This window comes from Opisthocomus hoazin, chromosome 1 (genome assembly GCF_030867145.1).
Source record: "Opisthocomus hoazin isolate bOpiHoa1 chromosome 1, bOpiHoa1.hap1, whole genome shotgun sequence".
NCBI lineage: Eukaryota > Metazoa > Chordata > Aves > Opisthocomiformes > Opisthocomidae > Opisthocomus > Opisthocomus hoazin.
The window spans coordinates 104,151,786-104,170,305 of record NC_134414.1 but is presented as its reverse complement, the minus strand read 5'-3'; the positions used below and the strand labels follow the sequence as shown (position 1 = coordinate 104,170,305).

At 40.4% G+C, this 18,520-nt stretch overlaps 1 protein-coding gene across 4 annotated transcripts in view; it reads right to left on the bottom strand.

Moving 5' to 3' along the window:
• Window positions 1-1,925: 1,925 nt before the first annotated feature.
• Window positions 1,926-18,520, bottom strand: part of PRDM15 (PR/SET domain 15) — a 37,508-nt gene continuing 20,913 nt past the window's right edge. For 3 of the 4 annotated variants that reach the window (XM_075431617.1, XM_075431627.1, XM_075431647.1), the window contains 15 exons: window positions 17,833-17,927; window positions 16,809-16,896; window positions 14,322-14,489; window positions 12,944-13,038; window positions 11,879-12,010; window positions 10,777-10,911; window positions 8,674-8,837; window positions 8,136-8,215; window positions 7,414-7,533; window positions 6,541-6,672; window positions 5,964-6,047; window positions 5,591-5,766; window positions 4,335-4,415; window positions 3,762-3,974; window positions 1,926-2,950 (listed from right to left, as the gene is read on the bottom strand). In XM_075431617.1, coding sequence (XP_075287732.1) covers window positions 2,474-2,950; window positions 3,762-3,974; window positions 4,335-4,415; window positions 5,591-5,766; window positions 5,964-6,047; window positions 6,541-6,672; window positions 7,414-7,533; window positions 8,136-8,215; window positions 8,674-8,837; window positions 10,777-10,911; window positions 11,879-12,010; window positions 12,944-13,038; window positions 14,322-14,489; window positions 16,809-16,896; window positions 17,833-17,927 — 2,240 coding nt within the window. In that variant the 3' untranslated portion in view covers window positions 1,926-2,473. The remainder of the gene's footprint in view (window positions 2,951-3,761; window positions 3,975-4,334; window positions 4,416-5,590; window positions 5,767-5,963; window positions 6,048-6,540; window positions 6,673-7,413; window positions 7,534-8,135; window positions 8,216-8,673; window positions 8,838-10,776; window positions 10,912-11,878; window positions 12,011-12,943; window positions 13,039-14,321; window positions 14,490-16,808; window positions 16,897-17,832; window positions 17,928-18,520) is intronic. The other variant, XM_075431638.1, reaches the window with a different exon arrangement.

Sequence of the window (18,520 nt, the reverse complement as noted above, 5' to 3'; positions counted from 1 at the left end):
ATTTGTCTAAACAAAACCCCGATCTTCTAGAAACTATATGCAGCATTGTAAGCCTCTGTGTGTGTGTGTATATATATGTGGATTTTTTAAGATGTTAGCCATCTTTTATTTACCCTAACAACTTGACCTAGGACCTCTCTATCTGCTTTCTTTCCTTTTTTTTTTTTTTCTCTCTCCAAAGTACCCTGCTAAAAGATAACATACCTCTACTGATTAGGCACCAAAGATGGGGGAGGGAATACTTTCAAGTACATAAACAACATATTTCATAAATAAAACCTAGTTTCCTCTTGACCAGTAGGTTTGGCGTGAAGGGGGAGCATTTGTGGACAGGAGATCTAAGGAGAAACTTCACTGGCTCAAGCCAGTGGTGAAATAATCCAGGTGACAGAGAGGCATAATTCTGTGCTTCTGAGGATAGTAGAGGCTAATGCAATTACAGGATCTCACGGTATTGTGTGAAAAGGATCTGAAGAAGACAGAAGGGGCTAGGGAATGCAAAATTCTTTCCCATACCAGTAAGATATTTACTCTTTCTGATGTGCATCCTTGTCCCATCAAATATAGGCCCTTCTGCTGCAGACAGTTTATAGGCTTACTGAAGTTTACAGAGAAGTAGTTCTGTTCCTCTGACATACAAAATCTGTCACCAGAACCCCCTTTCCTATACATGTCCTGTTGCAACTAAGCTTTACACAGAGCCTAGCATAGCAAGCCTCTGGACACTGCTATGGTACCAAGAAAACCACTGGAGTTTAATATCCAGACATTTATACTTTGGAAGAATTTGTGGTGAAGATTATAAGGCATCCTTTAGGGGTCAAGTCGTCCATGTTAATACAGACTGTCAAAGATGAAGTCATTCCTACTCACATTTTTGCTAATACATACAACATTTTCATAAATACAACAGGCACAGACAGGATTTTTACAACCATCAATCTATCCTCATTTTCAAACACAGCAGCTGCTTTATCCCCAGCAAAAACCTTTAGCACAGTTCTGTGGCTCAGTCTGCTGCCCCAAAGGACCTTGTTCTTCAGCCATAGCTGGAAGGACAGATTTGCCTTTCAGGATTCCAGGCAGCAGCATTTTTTTTTTTTTCCGTTTATTTCTTTTTGATATCCTCTGCTTTTTCTCTGTGGGGAAGATACTATCTTCTTGACATGCAAAAGTCCATACTGCACATCAACGTATGGAGAAAGGAATGAAAGCGTAGTATCAGCAATGATGTATTTGACCCAACCCATTGTATCTCCAATAGTCATGCAAACCTTGCCCATTATACACTAGGGCATACTGCCTCCATGTGGCAGAATACGCTTCAGACATTCTTTTTTTCCTGGATTTCGCACAATCCTGTGGGGCTATGAATTTTGGAAATAGTTTTGGAAACAGAAGGAATAGAATCCCTACATTATTTCTGTGAGAAAGAGCAATATGGGGATGAAAAAATTAATGTATCATATTGATACCTTTTTCACACAAATACTCACCGGGAACACACAGTAAAATACAAAGGCTGTATATATATATGCATATATATATAAAAAGAATGCTTTCTCAAATGTTTATTACACGATGAAAGACTAATTGAAAAAAATTCACATCCTGAACTTGATCAAAGGGGACTGATTGCTCTTCAGGCCTATTAGCTAAAAGCAAGATTGAAAGAGCAGTTTTGAAAAATTACATAAAACTGTACCACATTCTTTTTTCAGTTCATAACTGGTTTGATTCAAACTTGACTAGAAGACCATAAAAGTTGCTTTAGCATTAGACCAGCTATCTGATTCAAGTAGCACTAACAGTGTGTTATGGGTACAGGGTTTTTCCCATGACTCAAATGGAAATACTTTGTGAAATTGGTATATTTTCTTCCACACCACACTCATCCCCACCCCAAAGCCCCAAACTCCCCCTACTTTACCAATGTTGTTAGATACAAGACCTAAAGAAGATAAAAAACAATTATTGTTTTGCCCATTTGTGTCTTTACATTTCAGTCTTTACCAGCTGACCACAAATGCATTCCACCTCACTGTGAACAAGGTCTTTGTATGTGATTTCCAGACTGGAAAGAAGTGACATGGTATGGCTGAAAGGGTTTTGTAAATCACCAGTGCCGTGATATTTAGGATTTCCCTGCTTTGGTTAAGGTGTATTATGATGCTCCTGTCAAATCTCAATCTTACTGCATAAAATACACAGTGCAAGGGGGTGCTAAAGTTATGGTGAGATTTTTTCCTTTTTTTTTTTTTTTAAGACAGTGCAAGGTCTAGAGACAGCATTGAGAATCTCAAGATTAAGGTGTTGCAGGGTGCTACGCCAATTTTAGCTTACATTTCATTGTATAAACATTTTCCTATCTCTGTTTGGTATCCAGCAAACAATCCTATTAGAAATTTTCCAAATGTCTGTGTGTTTTTGTCTCTAAGTATACTGTCCATTTCAAAACTTTTCAAAGTATAAATTAGTAGCTATACATCTGTTGTTGTTGCTCTGTTTGAACCTGTTGCTGTCCAGACTGCTGTTGTGTTGGCTGTGCCTGGGGCTGCAAGACATCAGTCTGAGGCACTGACCTCCATGTCAGAGGATGATGTTCCATTATCTGGTTGCCTAGAGGAGCAATGGAGTTCACCAGGGTGGTCAGGTTTATAAAATGGGCCACAGACGGAGGATTGGCCGCCTCTGGCTGCGGCTGGATCTGAATGTCATTTTGGCGGTTGTGCAGCATGGCGGAACCGCTGACAGTGTCAAACGTCACGGTGAGAATTGAGTTGTCCAGCTGTAAATGGCGTTCAGGTGCAGTCAGGTGGCCCACAGCCACTGGCTGGAGGTTTGTGAATTGGGTTCCAGCTGCCGTCGTAATGGGGGTAACAGTGATATTTGTCAGCCCGACAGAACTGGAAGGAGCTGTGACATTTGGGTCACCAAGGGTCACCACGACCTGAGGAAAACCAGAAAGGTAACCTCGACCTTGTATCTTACAGGTGACTACCAAATACCAAGCATCAAGAAAGATCACCCGAGTGTTGACGAGCTCACATGTTGCTACTGCCAGCAAGAGAAGTCAAACACACAGAGGGGAACATGGAACACTTGTAATGTAACAACTTCCACATACAGCAATAAGAAGGTAATGGGAGGGAGACATATGCAATACGCAAAACAAGCAGCTGAATTAACTTTCACACTTCTAGTCACAGCTTCAGTCAGTTAGTGGTATCTGGCAAACAAGGAGATGGTAACACCAAAGGAAATTAAACAAACCATGAGGAGCTTGCTGTCTCCATTCATCCTCGTATTATCACAATTTAACAAATTAGATCATAGAATATCTCAAGTTGGGAGGGACCTAAAAGGATCATCAAGTCCAACTCCCAGGAGCGCAGCCCGAGATGCCTGCTCTGTCCAAATCCACTCTGCAATTTATTGGCATGTTAAGAAAATATTTGGGGTTGAAGTACAAGACAAAAAAAATAATGACAAATAAAAGCGGAGCTTATTGCTATCACAACTTCCACCAATGCAATGCTGCTCGCTACGACAAGCTGTCTTGGATGCATCTGTCAGCCACCTGTATGCATTCACAGTGGCTTTCAATTTCTTCAGCCTGTGGAAAACTTCTTTAAAATGTCCGGAAAGAAAAGACCACACGAGCTGTTTCAGCAACTCTTTCGTGTTTGCTATTAGGAAAAAAAGAAGGGTTATCCCTCTAAGTAATGCCTGCTACCCACCATCCTGCTCCTGGAGCTCACCTGCTGGATGCTCTGTACAGCTGAGTTAGTCTCATCTCCAACATTCCCTGTGAACACACCTTCCTTCTCTGTGTATTCACTGAAGGCAGGGTCCTCAGGCACTTGAGCTGCTTCTTCCTCACCTGACTTCTGTTTTCGTTTCTGGCCACGTTTAAGAGCTTTGATATTCTGTTTCCCTTCTGGTAACTCTCCCTGTTCCAAAGCTAATTCCGGCTGGAGCAACACATTTCCAAACAAAACAACAAGTCATTTCGCTTAGTGAAGTTCCAGGTAAGAGACTATCACTTTCACTTGAAGTTGGTTTACTGTTGATTCTCCAGTGAAGAAACAAACTTTAGCAAAAACCTGATTTCAGGGAATGAGACCTCACCCTGTCCCATGTTGTACAACAAAGATCAACAGCTTGCATCTGCTTATAGATGTTAAGCTGGGGCTGACTCTCGAAAAAAGCACATTCCTTGCCCATTAGCCTACACCCAGCTATGTTATGTACCAAAAAAGTGAAGTCCCCACCTCACCCTCCAGTAGGCCCGGAACCTAGCTGCCACCAGAATTCTGCAATGACAAATTTACCTGAACAATCCCAATTGAGGAGGCATCAATGGTAGTCGTCTCTGGTAGCTGCTCTAAATCACCAATCCTCACCGAAAGAATCTGTAGAGAAACAGGTATCAGCTGGTGAACTGCAGCAGTGCATACCACAGTCAAACAATACAGCATTGCCCTCATAAATCTTGTCACAAAGCAAAAATTATGTAATCGAGCATTTTACGCATACCATTTACTACAAGGAATTTCACCATGGCTTTTTTTAAAATAACCTTCTGGCATATAATCTTTTCCTTCTCGCTGAAAACCAGCAAAGTTTAAAGACAACAACAGAAGAATATGTTTAATTTCATATGCTAGGCACAACACAACCCACTGTGAAGTTATGAATTCTATAGAAAACAAACAATGTGTTTGAAAAAAATTATTAATTTAGCATTTCCGTTTATAAACCTATCAACTATGTCCTACCCCATTACTTTCAGCTGAATCTATACATCTCAGCTTATCAAAGAACAGAGACAAGTTTCCCCAGATTGTGGATATGTAGCTGCATTTTAAATCCAAAAATCAATAAACAAAGCTTTTTATTGACTTCCCAGTCATCACGATAAAAAAAAAGTTCATCATGATAAAAAAAAAGTTCATGGCAAAGCAATACTAATGATAAATTGATAGTTAAAAAAAAAAGCCTCAAAGGGAATGGACAAGCCATAGTAACCTAAACAAGAAATGCTGAGAAGAAACACAATAGCTATTCCGATATCTAGAACACAGAAAAAGCCCCACTGGGGTCAGACAAAACATCCTTCTAATTCAGATTCTCTGCAGTCAGCATTCATTTTTAATACTAAGAACAATTTTGTGTCATCAGCAGATGCTGGCGTCACCTCTCTATTCACCACTTCTTTCAGATCACTTCTGAATACAAAGAACACAATGGGGAAAAAAGAATCAATTATACTCACTAATGAATGATGACAAAACATGAAAAAAATATACATTTAAATTGAGGCAGAAAAAGGGATTTAAATAATCAGAAGAACTTCATTTTTAGGTGTGTTTACTACTGAAACGTAACATAATGAAAGGGCAGATTCAGTTAAGTGCATGCTTAACAGACACTACCTAAAATTGGTCCCAAAGAACAGAAAAAAAGAGAGAGAAAGAAGAAAAAGTAATTCCTTTCAAGTCACTGAAGGCCATAAACTTTCTTTACAAAAAGAAAAAAAAAAAAAAAAACCAAACCACCCCACAATCCACCTGCCAAACTAACTCACCTCTGGATGTTTACGTCTCATATGTCGACTCATGGATGCTCTGGTAGAAACCTTTGTCCCACACAGCTGACAGCTCTGGGCTTCTACCTTATCATGGGTGAGCTGGATGTGCTTCTGTAGCATGTAATCAGTGACATACTTCTTATCACAGACTGAACACGTCCACTGTTTTCCTACTGGTGGCAGATGGAAGGGAACGCTGTTAGCAACAGCCCCCAAAGATGAGCACCGTATTATCAGCATTTCAACAAGAGGAACTATTTTATGTTGGCAATATGATGCGTAACACCAGTTCCAAGACTGGCGAGTCTAAAGTAAGCCTAGGAACAAAATTAAGATACTGTCTTTGGATACTGTTTTTCAGAGGATTTACCTGTATGAATCAACTTATGAGTCTCCATCGTATTTCTCTCACTAAACGTCTTGCCACAGAGCTCGCACATGAAATCTTTGATTCCTGCATGAAGAGCACATTTACCATCAGAGTGAAAAGTCTAAGGTATCTGGGACAATTCCAGGTCTCATCAGTAAACAAAGCCCCCCCAAAATCACAGCCAAACAAGTAGAAGCAGCCCAGCTTCCTCAGCTATTTTTATCTAAGCCATGCCATTATATCTGGCAGAAAATGAATCCAACAGCAATTGATGTGGGAGCTGAAATTTGGTTTGGGAAATGAGAACCTGCTAAGACTAGCTTAAAACAAAACCAACACTCTAGACCTACCCTAGACCAAAACAACCCCTCTTAAAAATGCAAACCAACTAAACTATGTATCTTAGTAACAGGTGGTCTCGGCTGATAAGAGGACAAAATCTCACTTTTCCAAAAGCAGAATATACATTATTTTTTTTTTATTAGTGTTCCTCATACTCTCTAACTATTCTAGATCAGAGTTCTCTCAGGAAGCTTCTAACTGATTCAGTGCAACTTTTGCACATTAGAGACCTCACCTGTGTGTCTTTTGTAATGCTTCAGCATGTTGACTTTCTGTGCAAATTTTCGGTGACATTCCTTGCATTCATATTCTTTAATCCCTTTGTGAAGTTTCATGTGGTGACGAAGCGCATGCTTTGTCTTCATTCCTGTGAGACAAAAGATGCAGCATGGCAATTGGTCCATTGCTCCCACCTTCAGAAGAGAACTCAGGACGATCAAGTTGTTAGCCAAGAGCTCTAAGATTGTATTTGCTACATGTTTACAACTGCATATTTTTAATTGTTTAGGTAGCACATTATGATTATTATTTTAATTCCAGGAAAAAAGCTCTGGAAAACCTCTGAGTAACCACTGAGGAAGAAGCAAAACAGCAGGGACAAGCAAAGACAAACCATCATGATAGACGTCAGACTTACCGCCTTCCACTAAAATACCAGTTCAGATTTGTTCAAGTTACAACGAACAATTCAAAAGGCCAAAGCAACTTTGACTCTTAAGGCTCTTACAGAGACAAATTACTCTATTGCTTAAGCCTGAAAACAGCCTAGAATGAAAAAATTAACTTGTATTCACTTCTGTGCTGCAAATGCATTGGAACTCAGTCAGGCAAGCACTCCTCAATCTGACAGATGCAAATTTTATTAAAATCAGTTTTGTCTTATAGGTCATGAGACCAAATTTTATAAAATTAGGGTCATTTATGTAATCATAAGGTTCCTGATTCTACCAGTTTCTATCAGTTATGCCAGTTTCTACCTCTCAAAAATGCAGGACTTAACAGCACTCCGAGGACCATCCCAATATTCTATGAACGGAAGTAGTTTTAATTCAGATATTCACCTGCTATGCAGTATCACAATTAATGGAAAACAAGGCATTAGACATACCTTTGCCACATTCTGCACACAAGTATTCTCGGATATTATCATGGACTCGCATATGTTCTTTTAACATGTCTTTTCTAGCAAATGATTTGCCACATTGCTCACAAGCATGACTTTTTACACCTTAAAAATAAATTTAAAAGACAACATAAACAAAAAAAAAATGTTAATGAAAAATGTGCATCTCCTAAAAACTGACTAAATTGGTGAATTAGAGGGCAACAGTCCACCTGTGTTGTCAACCACATTTTCATGCGTATTGTAGCCGAAACTAAGTTAGAAGACTTTGGAGAGAGAGAAAAGCTGGCTTTTCGTGTAAGATCTGGAAAAGAAGATAAGGGCTGAGGTAGAAAAATACTGAATAGCATGAAATAATAATGAGCTGTTAAAAATGATTTTGCAATAGCAGTTTTCAGCCTGTGTAATGGTGAGAAGGTGGCATGGATAAGAATTTGGGGAAGAACAGAATACAGAATTAGGATTTTTAGCAGGTGAATCCTGCATCATATTAAGAGGAATCTGGATTGTGTGCCTAGACCAAATATCTTTATTAATCTTATCTGCTTTAGAAAGCTGGTCTACCCTAAAAGCACAAATATAACATGTTATTGTAACTTACAGTAAAAACCCATAACTCATTTCTTCCTGAAAAAAAATAAGACAGGCACTGGCAACAGAAATTTCTTTTTAATATTAATAATAATAAAGAAACACAACGTTTTTACCTGTATGTATAAGCTTATGTCTTTCCAGATTTCCTATACTGTTAAAAATCCTTCCACAGATTTCACATGGATGGATGTATCTGAAACCAGAGACCAAAACCTGTCATTCTTTTCTTGAGGCAGAGGTGGGTTTCAGTCATCTCTGTTAGTAACTCTATTTCATTTGGTAATCCTAATTACTATAAAAATTCCTTGAAACATAAATGCATTTCAAAAATGAGCCTGAAGAAACCTGTAAGTTCACTGCAAGCTTGGAGCACTCTGGCATTGCTATATCCTCAAATCATAGTTTTTAAAAAATATTTACCAAAATCATAGATTTATACTTTACAAAGCCCAAACTGGGAGGCTGTTGACCAGTTATCTGTGTGAAGTGAATAATTAGTGATATATATATTTCAAGTTTTCGATAAACATTTTAATACCCATTATACTGTTTCAGACATTTTAGTACAGCCTAAATCTCTAAAAGCATCAGGTGGCAGAGCTACTTCAGAAAGATAGCTCCCCTTCTTATCAGTTCAACACGTCCTCTTACTTCTGCACATTAGGGTCAGGCAGGTTCTCCCGATGAATGACCATGTGCGCATGGTAAGTTGCCTTCAAGGCAAAGCGTCGATTACAAATGCTACAGCCATAGCCCTTCTCCTTGTGCACGTCCATTATGTGCTTCAGGTACTCCTTCCCTCTGCCGAAAGTTAACTGTGGAATGAACCAATAGTGAATGAAAGGGGAAAAAAGTCCTTGGGGAATAGCAATGACCTAGTAACACATTACCAGGATCTAGAGTCAGAGCTAGCAGACACATCGTGTATCGCTAGATGAAAAATCTGCGAAAGTCCGATTTAGGCCTGAACCTCTTTGACCATTACGAGGACATTGCTACAGGACACCAGGTAACTCACTTGGAAAACTAGCTTGAGATGGTACCTCTGCTTCTTACACTGCACAAGAAGAGGACCTCCAATTATTTGTGCACTGAAGAACAGCCTTGAAGAGAACCACGTCTAACCTCCACTAGCTGTCAAAGCAAGGATGCCACAGAGAAAATGTCTTCTGGGCTGCAGGGGCAGAGTAAGCTCTATTTCGCATATTAAGCTTTGGCACTAGCTCCAGAAGAGTTGGTATTTCTAGGCATTGCAGGGTAGTGAGTCGAGCTCAGCTTCTGGAAGTGCTGCAACTATGACAGACAGGAGCTCCACTACTTAGCTCCCTGGGCTAGGTAACCCTGCATACAAATACATGCTCTGACGTAACAGGACAAAGTGGCATAATCACATGATCTTTTGCTCCAGTTTTGGAACTAGCCATTTCTGACAGGACTGCACAGCTTGGTGAAGTTATACTTTGGGACGAGAGAAAAAAAAAAGCAAGATTCTTAAGAGCTCAGAAGAGATATTTCGCTAAAACTCTTTTGTATGTTGTTCTCCCTTAGGAATGCGTGAACAGATATTTTCAGCCCAAAAGAGCCCTGCCATGTCATCACAGGTAACACTCGTTTTCCACAGCTGTTGTCTTACACAACTGTGTACTCCACAAACACCTGCAAAAATGCTAAAAAAGCCAGCTTCCAGAAAGAGCTTTCTAATTTGGATGGCACAATTGCCCTCATGTGGAAGCACACAATTTTACCCAGTTTATGTACCCATTCAGTGTCAGGCGTTAAAATTACCACGTTGAAGGCAAGCATGCGATTAACTGCTGTGATACCACATCTTCTTATGCTTACTGACATAAGCTTAAAATCAGTTTGCACTTAAAACAGTTCACAGATAAGAACAGAAAACTGAAGTTTTATTATCTCCATGTCTTTAAAATGAAGATAAGCTAAGCAGTTTCACCACATTAAGTGCAGACTGAAATAAGCTCTGATTTCCAGGGGCCAAGTCAGTGGCTTAACTACAGAAATTCCCCTGTTCCTGTACCAGTTTGGCCAGTTTTGCTGTTCTGATTGCATTTGGATCCCACCCACCCCAGCACAGCGTGGTCACCCAGTACGGGGACGGAATCCAGACGGCCTTAAGGAACCCTTTCTTCCCCATTACTTCTTATAAAACAGCAAAAGCCGTGCAGTAACAGGTTTAAAAAGTCGTCCTCTCTCAGCTGACAACGGAGTAAAGTATGTTCCAACAGCACTTCTAATGCCATTTCGTTAGTAATAGAGTAGGCCAAGAATAAGCAGCCACACTGAACATAAGCAGCAGTCTTAATGCTCCAAACTGGATATCCACTAGAGGACCATCTAATCCCATAAAAATTAATCAATTTATGAACTGTATAATTCAGAAATGCTATAACAATTTTAATTTGCACATAATTAAAAGGTAGTGTAAATTTTGGAATGCTCCTCTATTGTTCCTTCCCCCAGTTTTGCTTGCTTCCTTGCACACAGGTAAGCATATGTATGCGTATTTCTCTTCTACAGTGTTACCATTCACCTTACAGAACACCACCTAAAGTCTTACGGAATAGCATCACTTCACAGATTAGAGGTAACAAGTACTGTAGACGAGAGCAGGTCTGTGGACTGGCCTTCTCTTTGTGAACCCTTAATGTTATTTAAAATTAAGAACGATATATAGACATCTCCACTCCCTCCCCCCATCCCAAAACAAATTAATTTGAAAGTATTTAAAGCTACCTGGCACCTTTTGCAGCTATACTTGTGAGGCTCAGAATCTGCACTTTCATCAGAGTTATCGTCGTTTTCCTCTGACGAGATTCCAATTTTACCAATGAACTCTTCTCTTTGGTGATCATCCATGAGTGCTATGTCCTGTGTAGGGTGGGAAGGAATATTCTGTTTTAACAAATTAAACTTCTATTTCAAAAAGGTAACACCTAGTCAGCCTTAGCTGCCATGCAGACTGCCTTGCATTAACAATTGCTGTAACATTATTTATTTAAAATATCCTCCTGCTTTGTTCAATTCAGGTAAACAAAGTTCCTCTGTCCACAATGAAACAAGGAATAACTGTTTATCTAAACAGATAATACTAATTTTTTTGTGTATCAAAGGAACTTTAATGTAAACACAGACTCAACTGGTACAGTATTACATCCATATAAGTATCTTTATGAGCACCACTGAGTGATACAATTCCTTACAATTCAGTGTTAGCCTAGTTACATCAAAATAATCTGTGTGCAATTAAGCACTATTAATAGGGGCTTTTTGGTGATTTGAAACATTTTGATAAAGCCAGGTGAGGAACTCAACACACAGGCAGTTATGCTGGCATATACAAAAGAATCACAATCACTGGCATGGAAAGGGCAGGAACAATTAATTTTCTTGCTTGTTTTTTTTCATGCAAAAAGAGGGGATGACAGTAACCCTGCAGCCCAGCCAAAGTACCTCTGGAACAATACATTTGTCTGCAGCCTTCCTGTGAAGTTACTCTCTCTGCTTTAAACTGAGCAGCCTCTGTGATTCACCCAAGGTCACAGAGGTGATTTTTCTATAATGTTCAGAACAGCATTCTGCAGCGGCAGCTGAAATAACTTCAACTATTACAGTCCACATACTCTGTAGCAATCCAGCTGTGTAAACACAGAGCCATGGGTAAATCAGAGCACAACCCATGCTAGGCTGCTCTAGAAACATCACTGCACAGTGTATGCAATCACTGTTGTGTTGCCAGTATGAACACATCGCCATAACAGCCTCAATATATTTATTGTTATGTTTATTAATATCTGCTAAGTAACATGCCTTTTCTAATAAATTATTAACACAATACCTTAAAATGGACATGAATATGATCTCTCAACACATCCACCCTGAAAAATTTACGTCCACAGATTTCACAGGTGTATTTCTTGTCTCCATGTGTTAAAAGGTGTTTATTCATGTTGCTCCTACATGAAAATACCTAGAAGAAAAGAAGGAAGGAAGGGTTTTTGAATTATGTTCAGCAGGGCTACAATTCTTTGCAAGTTAGCCAACAGATAGTACAGAACATATTTACTGTCCTGTTTTATTCATTGTGGCCAGAAACATGTAGGAGCTCCTGTTACAAAGCCAGCAGCCTACCTCAGAAACTGCTGGCACAGCAAAATACATGTACACAGTTCCAAAGAAGTGACTGAAATTGTCTGTTCATCAAAGCTGGACTTCCAAAAAAGCTGCAGCAGAATTATATAGGGTAGATTTAGAAATATTTAAATCTTTTGAATCACGAATGTTGCACCTATCTACAAAAAGACACATCCACAAAATCTGCTTTCATTGGTATGTAACATATCCAAAGCATCAAAAACAAAGGTCTCTACACCAACGTACGAGTTGCTTGTGTACATCTTGCACCCTGAATCATTCAACATTTATGAAATCACTAGTAAACCCACAGTCTTCATACCTGTGATAACAGCAACTTCAGATCATGAGCATTAAACACCCAAACGCAACAGTGCCATGACTAGACCATGAATTCACTTTGATTTCTAACCGAAAATGATTCCCAACGCACAACAGTCAATTCCAGCAGTTTACATTCTGGAAGAAAAATTTCACTCTAACATTAGCCATGAGATTTCACAGGGCTCGCTGGTAACTGACCACGTGCCTGCCCGAGCTGCGAGGTAATCGGACTTGTCAAGTACCTCAGTGCAAGTCGTTTACCTCAACCTTTTGGCAGGCGGTGTGCCTATTCAGGTAGGCTGCTATTGTGGTTTAATACATGGGTGGTAACTTATGCCACGGTGACTCTTGTTGAGGTGCTGGGTTGAGGTGCGCGGTACCCCTGGAGTATCCTGGGAGCTACCACGCAGAGCTTCACACAGCACGCGCCAGCAAAGACGCCTACCTTCCCGCACACGGGGCATCCCGAAGGCTCCTTCTTGTAGCGAACCATGTTTTCCGTGCTGTGCTCAAAGTCTTCTCTTTTCACGCGCCTCACCCCTTAACAGAATAGTCCCCATCAAAAAAACAAAACAAAAAAAATAAACCATGGTTTTCCACTCCAATCTGCATGCCCTTTCAGATGAATACTGTAAAGAAGAGCGAAACACTGGGAAGAGCCTCAATACAGAATTTAATTGCTAACAAAAGGATAATTTGTAAATTAAAATGATGTCTTAAGAATATAAAAGCAGTCTGCCAAAGCGATGCACTATGGCTTATTGGTTATTACACCAGCTGTAAATTGTCTGAAAACAGACATTCATTGTCAGCACCTGGAAACAGATCTACTAGGCCTTGGCACTTTAATCAGGTATCTGGCCCCAGAAATTCCCTCGCAGTCTCTAAGGAGAGACAGAACCATCCACCATCATCGTTACTGCTCAGTGAGGATTGCAGACCTCTTTCTCGGCTACTTTCAGGAGGGAAGAGGGCTGCTGCTGTTCTGTGACAGCTAAACATGTGACACTTTGCCACAGCCATTCAGCCCCTTGTGCTCTAGCTGTCCTCTAGTTGATGACACAAAGGTCTGAACCACAGGAGCGGCCAGTGATGGTTGGCTACGCCCAAAGCATCACGTTAGACAATCTGGCTGCTTTTTTAAAATCACCTTTGGTCTCACCATCTGGATCGCTAGAGGCATTTTAATACATATTTTGGAAATCTACCATCACCCAAGTTTTTTTCCAGAGTCTTTAAGTACCTGTAACATCCTTAGATGTTTGAGATTTTAAAAAGTAAACTCTTATAATCTCATCTTCATATATTCTCAAGGTTTTGAAATATAGTATCACACACCCTTCAATTTATACTGTATTTATACAGCAGTCACATTCAGTTATACGTTGCAAGTTAATTCTCTGCCTTCAAATTTTCAAGTTACCACAGTTTTTTTTAAAAAAGAACGAATAGAATGCAAAGAAAGAAAAAGATAGAATTAAAATCAGCTAAACTACTGCATAATAATCCAAGCTACTTTCACATGACAGTTAGTAGCACTGGACTCAATCACGTGAGGCTGAAAAAAAAGGTAGATGCACCTCCTAGAAATTTTTTCATAGAATTAGACAACTCCTCTCCAGCATTAGTTACTATTATTTTTAATAAAGGTCACATTTTGCTGAAACCTGCTACTCTAGATCAGGTAACTGACAAAAAAAAAAAAAAAAAAAAAAAAAGACAAGCACCAGCCAGAAGAATCTAATGTGCAATCACTTCCTTAACCTTCCTAACTCTGCTGCTGTTTCAACAGTAATAATTCGGGTCATCTGCAGTATATTTACCTTCCAAGTGTCGCCTTTGATGGTCTAGCATGACATCCTTCCGGTAGAACATCTTATTGCAGATTTCACATGCGAACTTCTTATCTCCATGCTTTTTCTTGTGTTTTGAAAGATTACTGTTTGTAGAAAAGAATCTGAAACACATCTCACACTGGAATGTCTTGTCATCTGTAAGCAAGAGAAACCATGCAGCTCTTTACAGATGAAAACAGGTTTTGTGTACTTGTGAGATTGGTAGTTCTTTTGTTAGACCTGAGTTTTAACATATAATCCATCATTATACGGATTGAGGAGGGAAATGCAAAAGCATGTATTTTACTTCAAAAAAATAATAAACATCAAACAACCAATTGAGTTTATTTTTTGCTGCCTGTGAGTTTCAATATCACTGGAGTGCACTGGAGGACGTTTCTTTAAAGGCAATAAATATATATGATGCTAACTTGAACACTGACTCTGGATTCGTAACTTCCTCACATGGGCTGCTTCCATTGTGGTCTAGCATACATTAAAGTTACATTTGGAGTGGATTCTGTTACAGTTGATTCAAGTTTTTAACATTGGTAAAATCACATGAACAGCTGTGTCTATGCACCAGAATACTTCTGCCAGCACTGGTTCCTAATACCAGCCAGTACTTAATACTCCAGAAGAAAATATAAAATCTCCAGATCATTACGTGATAATGGGGAATTTGTTTTGTATTCAGCAGTTAAGACATTTGTTGAAACATGAAAGCATGGTCCTGTGGATGCAATCTGCCAATGCTACAGCAATCACAAAGAAGTAATAGTTTGATGCGTTGAAGAGTAGAGCAAAAACCGCTGCTCATTTTGGTAACAGTCATAGAGAAAATGAGCTGCTGCCTTTGAATAAACAGAATACTGAGGTTGCTTGGCATTACTTTCCATTCTTCATAAGGCTGAGTTTTTATACAAGCTGTATCCTCTGAAAGGAAATGAGAAAACCTACTTTGAATGGTGTTGTAATGGGCAATTACCCAGGTGATTCTGCACTGACAGTTATCATGGGTCCATAAAAGTAGTTACGATGTCATTTTCTAAGCATAAGATCACTCAGCATAAATAACATGAATGAACACAAAGGATGGCTATGGGAGGAAAGGACAGGTTCTAGTGCTACCAAGAAAAAAGTACCTAGAGAGACTACTGCAAGTATAAAGAAAGCATGAGAAAGCCGAAGAAAACTGCAATCCCAGAAATCTGGCCCCCTTTCCAGTTGCTCTACTTCACAGAAATGAGGTGGAACTTATTTTCAGGAAAGAAAGTTAGAGAGAGATGGTGACAGGGTATCTGTGAACACACAAAAGAAATACCAGTGAGGATATTAGGCGAGCAGGAGAGGCAAAAAAAGCAATACATAAGTGGATGTGTTGGATGGATGTGGATGGGAGTAGTGGCTGATACACCAGAAGGCTGTGCTGCCATCCAGGGAGACCTGGACAGACTGGAAAGTTGGGCAGAGAGGAACCTGATGAAGATCAACAAGGGCAAGTGCAGGGTCCTGCACCTGGGAGGAACAACTCCATGCACCAATACAGGCTTGGGGTGGACCTGCTGGAGAGCAGCTCTGTGGAGAGGGACCTGGGAGTGCTGGGGGATGACAAGTTGACCATGAGCCATCAATGCGGCCTTTTTGCCAAGAAGGCCAATGGCATCCTGGGGTGCATGAAGAGGAGTGTGGCCAGCAGGTCGAGGGAGGCTCTCCTTCCCCTCTACTCTGCCCTAGTGAGGCCCCATCTGGAGTACTCTGTCCAGTTCTGGGCTCCCCAGTTCAAGAAAAATGAGGAGCTACTGGAGAGAGTCCAGCAGAGGGCTATGAGGATGATGAGGGGACTGGAGCATCTGTCCTATGAAGAAAGGCTGAGGGAGCTGGGCTTGTTTAGCCTGAAGAAGAGAAGGCTGAGAGGGGACCTTATAAATGCCTATAAATATCTTAAGGGTGGGTGTGAAGAGGACGGGGCCAGACTCTTTTCAGTGGTACCCAGCAACAGGACAAGGGGCAACAGGCATAAACTGAAGCAGAGGAAGTTCCATCTGAAAACAAGGAAGAAGAACTTTACTTTGATGGTGACAGAGCATTGGAATAGGTTGTCCAGAGAGGTTGTGGAGTCTTCTTCTCTGGAGATGTTCAAAACCTGCCTGGACGTGGGTCCTGTGCAGCCTGCTGTAGGTGACCCTGCTTTGGCAGAGGGGTTGGACTAGGTGATCCCCCGAGGTCCCTTCCAACCCCGACCATTCTCTGATTCTGTGTTGCTCTACAGATTACTGGCTATACTTTTCATATCACAACAAAAGTATTTCTGAAGGAAGGGGTGAAGAATAGCAGCAGGTTGCTTCTTGTGATGATGAAAAACAATCTAAATGCTTACTCGCCCTTTGTAGTTATTATACTGAGATGGATTTGTGGACATCCCCACAAAATGGAGTAGAGACGATAGGAAGCAGAACCATTAGCTGTTCTCACCTGTCCTGCAGTTATGGAATTCCAATGCACTCTCTATCCGAAAGGCCTTTTCACACGTGGTGCACTTGTATCTGTACTCACTGTCAACCTGAGGATTGCAAACAGTAAATGTTTAAGAGGGGAAAAAAGCCAAGACACGTCTGACGGAGACATTCTGAATCTCAACTACTTTTTCACTTTTCCAATTTTTCTTCCTTCAACAGGACATTTAAATACATATTGGTGCATAACTCTGATGCTACATCATCCTGCTGTGTTCCTATATCTGAGCTCTATACAAAAAAAAAAAAAAAAAAGGGACACCATGCACCTGTGTGCATGTAACGGTCTTCCTGATAACCCCCGGCCCCAACATGGAGACAGAATTTTTGAGAAGCAAGATGTAATCTGGCTTGTCCTCCAACTCCAGAACAGATGCCAGCAATGTGAGAGCTTAGTATCCTGATGCCAAGCAGCAATGGAAATACTCACTGATAAGGCCCCAGCACAGGCCTGTTTAATATTTCTATGGCAGCAGCACTGAAAGGCCCTCACCAACTGGCATGGCGCTGCTATGGAGAGCACTGTAGGTTTCTACACGTGCGCACAGCCCTTAACGACACAGCCCTTACCAGAGTGTTCAGGCATTAAATGATGCTGTAGGTGGGGATAAATGAAACAGGACAAGCAAGCAAGACTGGAACAATCCTATTTAGTACCATAAACTGAGGTCAGATCTCACCTCTAGATCATGCATGTCCAGCTAACTCCAGCTTGTCTTGCTGTAACTGATGCCCGAAAACAACTTTCTATAGGAAATTCAGACATGAAAAAGGACTTTTATGTTCAAAAGCATGTCCACACTTTGCAAATTCATCAACTGCTCTAACCAAAGATGTTCTCTCTCCCTACCAGTCTTGTCTCACTCCTTCACACGGATATCTGCTCAAATATAACTGACCCAAGCTCCCCAGCTAGCACCCTGGAAGCTCATGGTACATTTTCACCTAACCTCAGAAAGAGCCCGCTAGTCATTTCCACTCACTTCGTTCCTGCTGTGCTTGTATGAAACATGCTGCTTCAAGCTCTCTTTACGGCTGAACAGCTTTGCGCATTCCTCACATTTAAATAGTTTGTCACCTGAGGGGATCAATCAAGATAAAATAAAAAAAAGAAAGCAGTCAGCGACTTATAATAATCAACTCCAGGCAAGACAGAGGAAACCAAAGCACAATTAACTGCAAACAAACAGGCTGGTGATGAGATGCTTTAGTAATTCAGGATATCCAATAGCGCATTTTAACCTTGTCCAACAATTCTGACAACAACTTTGTTTGGTTCCCCCACCCTTTCTCAGTGATTATTTTTCACAGAATCCTTAGAAGCGGCTCACGGACCCCTGGAACTGCAGATCACAAGCTAAAAAGCACTCAGCTGACATTTACACAGTGACATTATCCATGTGCCTGTGAAGGTGGGGGATGATATATATGTATATATTTAAAGGGAAGAACAGTTTTGGATACACCATCACATCCTCGCCCCTGTTTAAAATATGTACCTAAATTCAAATTTTAAGTCCTCTAATTTCAACTTTCCACTATTATCTTATCATGCTTTGGTCTGCATAAATAAAAGAGTTTCCCAGAAAGAGTTAAAGAAAAGAAAAAAAAAGAGCTCTCTTATAATTATGTATGCCAATTTCTAAAAATAGCCTGCCAATTTTGCTCAAA